Below are 7,703 nucleotides of genomic sequence, written 5' to 3'. Positions count from 1 at the left end.
ATAATACCATCCTTGATAATTAACAGTTCATTAAAGAATATAAAGCTGTTGCCTCGGCCGGAACAAAGTGCCGGATACAAGACGTGACTCAGTTCATCCTGACGCAAAGCAACCACGTGTGGAAACGTCCAACCATGACCAACTCATGTTTATACGCTTCCGGAAATTTCAGGGAATGTGTCCGAATGCATGCGTTACACAGAAGAAATCAACACACAACACTAAAGTAAACGTGATATTTTGTAAACAAAATACATGACTAGTCTATGGACCCTGCTTTGATTATAGGTGGCAAAGCTTGTCACAGTACACTTATCTTAAGGCCTCATAAGACTGCCCTGTTTATACTAGTAGGCTCACAGGGTGGCAAGCAACCCTAAAATCCACCATTAGGTCAGTAAGGAAATAAATAAGGGCAGACCAAGTAGAAGAGGTCAAACAGTTAAACCAATTTAAAATGCAAGAAATCCATGAAGGAAACAGCGGCCTTGTTCGGACCAAACACGCAACATGTACATACTGGTAATAACAACAACTGATCTGAGGACACACACATGCTACAGTGACACCGATAAAGCTCACAGATGGCGGCACTAACGAAGTACCTATTGAGAGAACCAGGCTTTCTTTACGTTAGCTGGCCTCACACAACCCCTAGTCCAGAAAAGACTTGTTATCAACAGTCTTTGTTAACCCAGGCCTTTCCTTCATCAGGTTCTGTGAGCGTTCCTATACAGCCAGATGTTTAGTATTTCATTTGAGTTCCTATATCCACACAGAGGGGATCCACCTCCTGCTTCAGAGAAAGAAGGAGCAGGGGTCACGGTAAGTTAGGGAGAAGATTTGTGGCAAAAAGATTTGCTCATAATCTGCAAATAAGGCAAAAGCGCAATGAATGGCAGAATACCCTAATTGTGTGAATTTGTAATTAATATTAATTTGTAACACTCATTGCACTCTTATGCAAATGGTGATCAACTGAACAAGCTATACAACAGGGATGCAACTGACGCTTATACTCGAGTATAATATTTGATTTACTTTATTGATTGAAACGTTAACTCTGATAACTACTAATAAACTAAACAATTCTGAAAAGTAACTTTAGGGGCGAGCTTTACCAGACACACAATGGATGCTGTTCACCCTAGAAGCTGAGTGACTGGTGTAAATTTACCACACATAGGTATCTATATGAAGAATTATACTGCATTCTATGCAAGTAAACATCATATTGATTCTATTTAAGTTATAAAATCTATGCTACCTGCAACTTTAGGAGCTTATTTAAGTTTTCCAGAGATCATACAACAAGCAGAATTTCTTTCGCAGTATTGTAGCTCTGATTTTTCGCGCATCACTAACTGTATACCAACAATACATGTATGCTTCCACGCTAAATTTCCAACAGACGGCCCCAACACATTTACATTTATAATGTATTCCTTGCTGAGATTCTCATATCTAGACCCTCCCGAGAAAAACGCGTCGGTAAATGAGATGGATCAGATTTTTTCATCTTGGTGTTTTCTCTCGTGTGAGTTCCACACGTTCACTCTACGGTGTTGTTTACCTTCTATGATCATCACTACTTCACGTCAAGACGAGTTAACTTTTTTTTTCTCAACTTTATGTGGAAAAATGCGGGGATTATGCGGCCTTTTGATAAACATGCGGCCTTTTCAAAATCTGCGCCATTTTGCTGATTATGCGGTAAATTCTGCGATCGCATAATCGCGTTTTTCTGGAGGGTCTACATATCGCTCAGAGAATATCTGTAGGAAAGGCCAGCACGCCTAAAAACAATCCCTCCAAATTCTGGCACCTAGGTTAACAGAATTTGGCAAGAATGGTACGGTTATTTTATAAGCAGTTGATAAGGGAAATGGTGGTGCTTTTCATGATGGATTTCAATCCAAAGCACCACCTGCTCTGGAAGAGGTTAAAATACCATGGCGAGCTTAGCCAGGTTAAATGGGACCATTTAACGGGTCCACCTTTGTGACTCAGGCTTAAGGCCGCACACACCTCTCTAACCCAATCATCTGGCTCCGTAGTGCTCCCTCTGCTCTCTGATCCACCCTAATTGGTCTGGAGGCCTGCTCTATGAATCCAGCTCCATAGGCCCCTCCTCCTCGCCGTCCGCCCGGTTGGCACGGATCTCCATCAGCGTCCGAGCGAAGCGCGACCAATCATCGGTGTGAGTCACTGACAGCTGAGGGAGGAACAGGAAACATGGCATTAAGTGCTGGCTTCATCTGCACGCTGTGTTATGACTTGTTAGGATACCAGAGAATCATCTCCAAGGATGAATGACACATTGATTTTCATTCAAGACAAGTTTATTCTTGATGACAAAGGCTGTGTTTTGACCGATCTTAGGGTATAGACGAGGTCATGTCCCTTCGTTGCATCCTTATTTGATTTTAAACTCTAATAATTTGATGTTAAATGCAATCATGGTACCAATAACACATTTTATGACTTCCTGTTAGAGGCTTCATCTTGTGTTGGCTCCCATAATTGTCTTTACATCCTTTGAGAAAAAGACCCAGCATCCCTATGTCATTGGGGACAAAGCGTTTCAGTAAGAATAATCCTGCCAATCAATCAAATAGTTGTTATATTTCTGCATGTCTGAAATGCTATAAGAGGCAGTAACCATGGCGCTGATACAGGATGTCAAACTGTTCTCTAAGTGTGGAGCTGCAGTCCGACCCTGTGGGAGTCGGAGTGGAGTGGGGAGTGGGGGGAGTGGGGGGGACAGGAGCCGCGGCCGCCACCCAGGCTGTCTGTAACCGCTCTGCATGGCCAGGCTGTAATTAAACAGGAACCAGGAGGAGGGAGGCGGCCATTTTGAACCCCCCCACAGAGCCGGGCCGGCAGCAGCAGGGGCTCCGGCTGAACACTGAGTATATGGAGCCTGAGTGACTTCAGTTTGGAGAAATGTAAGACTGCTAAGTGTCAAAGAAACTGAGATTTAGTGTTGTTCAGGCTTTAAAAAAAATACCTTTTCATCTGATGAAGCAACATGAGACACTGACTATGGCAACCATCCAAAATACTTATAATGGCTTTAACTTAACTTTACTGTCATTTAGATAGATCTGAAGGTAATTTCCTAGATTAAAGGACATATCGCTTCTTCTATAATAGACCCCTGGGGACAATAAATCTAATCTATCAAATGTCAGAAAATATTGAAAAATGTCTATCCCAGTTTCTCCAAAACTGAGGGGATTCACAATGTGTGTCAGTCAAAAACCAAAAGGTATTCAGTTTAATATGACAAGCTCAGAGAAAATCTTGGAAAGGTCCGTATTTGAGAAGTTGCAAACAGCATTTTCTGTCCTTTTTTCATGTAAAAAAACGTATCAAAATAGTTTGTCATCATTCGTTGATAGATGAGTCTTGTTATTGTTGTAGCTCCAACACAGACTAACATAAGTAGAATCCTTATCCTTGCTGATTAACCACCTAAAACTACTTTGTACGAAAAAAAAAAAATTATACTAAAGTAAATACATTTGCATATAAACCTTACTGCTGTCACTTTTCCCCCAGTTTGAGCTATTTATGGAGTTTACAGTGAAGTGAATACTCCCATCATCCACCACACACACACACTCCTCTGTGGAGTCATAAAACCCCTCTCCTTTTTATTGATGACTCTTCGTTACCATTAACCCAGCTCAGCCGAACCTCTCAACTCACCACACAACAAAAAGATGCTAAATTTAGCCCTGTGGCTAGGCTAACGCAGCCTCACATGGGGATCCTAACCAGATCCCTCCAACCATGAGACAACATGCAGGCTCGGGGCGGGGGGGGGGGCTGGCTGCTTTGTGGTGATGGCAAAGTCACGTGGAGGACGTTTTACAGGGACAGGAAACAGGGAGGAGGAAGAATCAAACGCTCACAGTCATGGCAAAACTGACAGTTGGGTAAACATACAGAGCTGAGGGACCTCAAATGATCAGTGGTGGTGCAAGTGGAGGTTTTACAGAGAGAAAATACACCTATGTCTGCTCTTCTGTCTTTCGCCAAAGTTAGAGAACCAAATATACATGCAACGAGACTACAGTATGTACTGAGCAAATGCAAAACTGTAAAATCATGACTCAGTTAAACTAACATACACAATCGGACTATTTGTAGCTGTTTTCACCAAATGACAGTTTACTTTGGTAGCATCAGCAGTGAGGTATTACTTTAGCTCCAGCAGTCACTCAAGGTCAGGCTCTGAAATCTCTTCATAAATCTGCTGTGGTACAACTCAATTACAACCGTAATAATATGTGTCGGTCATTGTAGTGAACCCAAGCTTTAGGCACCTAGGCTGTAATTACATCTTGGGATTGTTTTGAATTAAACTTGCCACCAGCTCCAGGCATCACAGCACTTTGGTAAAAACAGGAATGCTCACTCTGCCCTTGTTTTCGGGTACAAAAATGATTCTGATCTACAATATATTGTTTGATGTGATTCATACTGTTTACATTTAAACGATTAATACATGTACCTCTCCAGTATCATAGATCCAGACCCTGCCCTCTGAGTCGCCCACAGCCACCTCCTTCCCCCCCGACGACCAGCGCACTCTGTTCAGGGCTGAAGCGCCCTCAATAGTCACACTGGCAGTGGGGACCTGGAGGACAAGAAATTCAACACATTGTATCAATATTGTAAACATCTTATATTCTACAAACATCACATTTCAATAATGAATCAGTAATCAGATTACACATCTGATTTGTCCCATGTAAACTGGGATGTATAACACTTTCTATTCTACGATATTTGTTATATATATTATGATGTCTTTAATGACACTTATTCTCAACATTGTATACGATACTTTTTTAATGGCATTCTGAACTATATATGATTGTTAAAAACATTTTGTGGGATACTGCCTTTTGGAATACTTTTTATGATTTTTTTGTATCACATAAAATACCATGAGGTTTGTACTTTACTTTGATTATCATCTGAATCTCTTTAAATGACACACTATACTTTCATTTTGAATTATGCTTTTTATGACATATACTTTAACTTTTATTAAAACATTATATTGGAACAAAGAAGTGGAAAGACCCATTAGAACCTTATCCTGTTTAGTAGTGAGAGGACTAGAGAACATTATGCACCTTGGACATAAATAAAGATGCTATGTTAGCCTCTAATAAGGCACATAAACATTTATAAAACACAACCCTCCTCCTCCTCCTCCTCTTCCTCGCTGCAGACAGGAGGTGTTGAAACATTGTTTACTTGGTCACAGCTGCTGTTAAACACTTAATTGTCCTCATTGATTAATGTAGCCAATGAAATGTGAGATTTTATTTGTCAGTTACCAACAAAAAGAATGAGTCCTTATTTATTTGAATGTAATGACCCTAATTGCAGTTAAAGCTATTCCTCTTAATGTTTATTGGGAAATGGGGGCATTACGCCATTATAGTCTAATTTACAGAACACGTTTACTACATTGAAAGCACAACTTTGTCCAAACACTCAGGAGGTTTTACAAACATCGCTGTCACATTTACAACTTCTCATTCAAATGTGGACACACACAGAGCTATTTACTGTATGATAACTGCGCTGGTGTTTGCTGTTGTGGGCGAGCTGTTGCTCTTTTTGGTAAACAGTCGTGCTCGTGTTGCACCTTTAAAAACCTAAAACCATCTGTTTCCATAAACTGTTCCTGACGTGCGGGAGGCGAGTCTGACACATGTCACCAGTGGAGACAGAGGCCTTGGCATCACGTCGCCTCACACACCGAGCTCCCGCGTATTTAAAGCAGAGCTAACCACAGACTGACTGCCATTAGCCTGCTAGCTTCCACCGCTGCGCCCGAGTGGATCTGAACTGAGCGCTTTAAATTGGCTGTATATGTCTGTGTGCTGGAAATGAGAACCAGGCGCTCCGTTAGTGTCGTTATGTGTGTTTTTAATATATGATGGCAACAATGGAAGTCTGTTGCTATTAGACTGTGTATGAGAGGATGTGTGTGCATGTGTTCGGTACATCCGTTTCGAGCAAATGTTCCTCATAAAGCACATTATTAGCCGAGTTAGTCCGTGGATAATTAACTCTTCCTCTGTCTGTGAAAAGGCTGCTGTTAAGAGAGCCATGGGAAAATGATCATCTGTGCTGCAGAGGAAAGAGCCAGCGCTGGTGATGGGGGGGGGGAGAGATCAGGGGAGGAGAGGTTGGGGTTAGAACAAGAGTAGAAGACAGAGACAGATACAACGGAAATGTGACATCAAATCTGGAGATGTGATCTGAATTTTATATCTGCAAGAAAATGAGAGTGAAAGCGCATTATGAGAGAGATAGAGGAGAGCATCTGTAGAGATGCAGATCTATATCAAGGTCTGAAGGCACTGTGGGTGTTGTCTCCATGGAAACCAAGAGGAGCAGGAGAATGGAGGATCCTTTTATCCCTACTTTGTCCTGCGTGATCAAAGCTATAATACCCACTCTCCTATCAGAGTTGCAGAAAAGTTTTTCAGACTCTTGGCTGGAGAGTTATTTTCAATTTAATGCAACTTTTGACTCTTTAGAGGCATAGTTAAAAAAGTTTGGGACATACATTTTTTCCCAATCTTCCTAAATATACCCTATAAATAAGAATCAGCAAAAAAACAACAACGTGCCTGATTTGTAGAATAAAGTCACCTTGAGAGCATCAGATAATATTGCTACTGCTACAAAAAGGTACGTCATATTTTACATTACATTTATGTATTTTACGTTGTGTAAAGTTAAACTGACTAATAACACTGGCCTCAAATGCTCTCTTCTGAAAATGTTTTCGCCCGAATGCAGTGAGAAACCCTGAACTTTCTCCTTTTACGATTTCCCTCTCAGGATGGGCCTGCGGACTGAGGGCTCTGAGCTCGTGGTCTCCTTCACATCTGTGCTCTTCACTGACGGAGCGCAGTGTGGGAGGCAGATGATGCGTGGTGGTGGGGTGCTGAAGTTGCCTGAGCGTTGGACAGAGGTTGCAGGAACGTTAGCGGGACGTCTGGGTGGGAACTGGTGATGAGAAGCTGTCACCCGGTTTGATTTAAAGTGAGGGCTGCGGGAAACGCCCACAGAATCTTGAATCGTGTGTGTGTGTGTTGGGAGGGATGTGGAGGGGTTGGTAGTGGAGGAAGGGGGGTGGGAGGAAAAAGGCTTTTGGGTGTTTGGTTGTGCGGTTCGGGGCAGAAGCCCAGCAACAGGCCCTGAGGACAGCAAACACACACATCAACACACAAAGAGATGACAGAGAAAACACGCCCATGATGACCTATATTCACCCGACACACACACCTCAGTGTCGTTGTTGAGGTTCCACAGGTCCAAGCGGCCCATGCCATCCACGGCGGCGAACACGGCGGGGTGCACGGGCGACCACATGACGTCGTACACATAGTCGGCGTTGTCCTCAAACGAGTACAAAGGCTTGTTGTGCTGAAAGAGAGAAAAAAAAAGAGGACATCTATGGACGTGTGTTTGGTGTCATAAAGAACTGTCGAGAAAGAGAGAGACAGTAACGGATTGCACAAGATGACACACTGGAGATAGAGAGAAAACAGAGAGACAGAGGGCGAGAAGGAATGGAGAGAGGGAGTGAGCGAGCTTCAGACAGAGTGGCGCTGCCTCAGCCTTGGGGCCTGTCTGGGTGCAGAGCCTAATTAAAAAGC

At 42.6% G+C, this 7,703-nt stretch overlaps 1 protein-coding gene across 1 annotated transcript; it reads right to left on the bottom strand.

Annotated features, from left to right (window-relative positions):
• Window positions 1-1,681: 1,681 nt before the first annotated feature.
• On the bottom strand, window positions 1,682-7,501 carry LOC104956157 (cytoplasmic dynein 1 intermediate chain 1-like). Its single transcript, XM_010783612.1, has 3 exons — window positions 7,330-7,501; window positions 4,523-4,648; window positions 1,682-2,215 (listed from the first exon to the last, which is right to left on the bottom strand). Exons 1-3 carry the CDS (start codon window positions 7,414-7,416, stop codon window positions 2,105-2,107), a joined length of 324 nt encoding a protein of 107 aa, XP_010781914.1. The 5' UTR covers window positions 7,417-7,501; the 3' UTR covers window positions 1,682-2,104.
• Between the last annotated feature and the right edge of the window lie 202 nt (window positions 7,502-7,703).

The sequence above is a fragment of the Notothenia coriiceps genome, unplaced genomic scaffold (genome assembly GCF_000735185.1).
Source record: "Notothenia coriiceps isolate Sejong01 unplaced genomic scaffold, NC01 NC01_scaffold00025495, whole genome shotgun sequence".
Classification (NCBI taxonomy): Eukaryota; Metazoa; Chordata; class Actinopteri; order Perciformes; family Nototheniidae; genus Notothenia; species Notothenia coriiceps.
Note: the sequence above shows the minus strand (reverse complement) of the source record. Positions and strands in the feature narration are given on the sequence as shown.

Bases quoted from the DNA above. Each gene is read 5' to 3' on its own strand.
- LOC104956157 (XM_010783612.1), bottom strand. From the start codon at position 7,416: ATGTGGTCGCCCGTGCACCCCGCCGTGTTCGCCGCCGTGGATGGCATG. The intron at 4,649-7,329 runs GTGTGTGTGTCG...CTTGTCCTCCAG, and splicing joins ACCTCAACAACGACACTGAG to GTCCCCACTGCCAGTGTGAC. The intron at 2,216-4,522 runs GTACATGTATTA...TTCCTCCCTCAG, and splicing joins GGATCTATGATACTGGAGAG to CTGTCAGTGACTCACACCGA.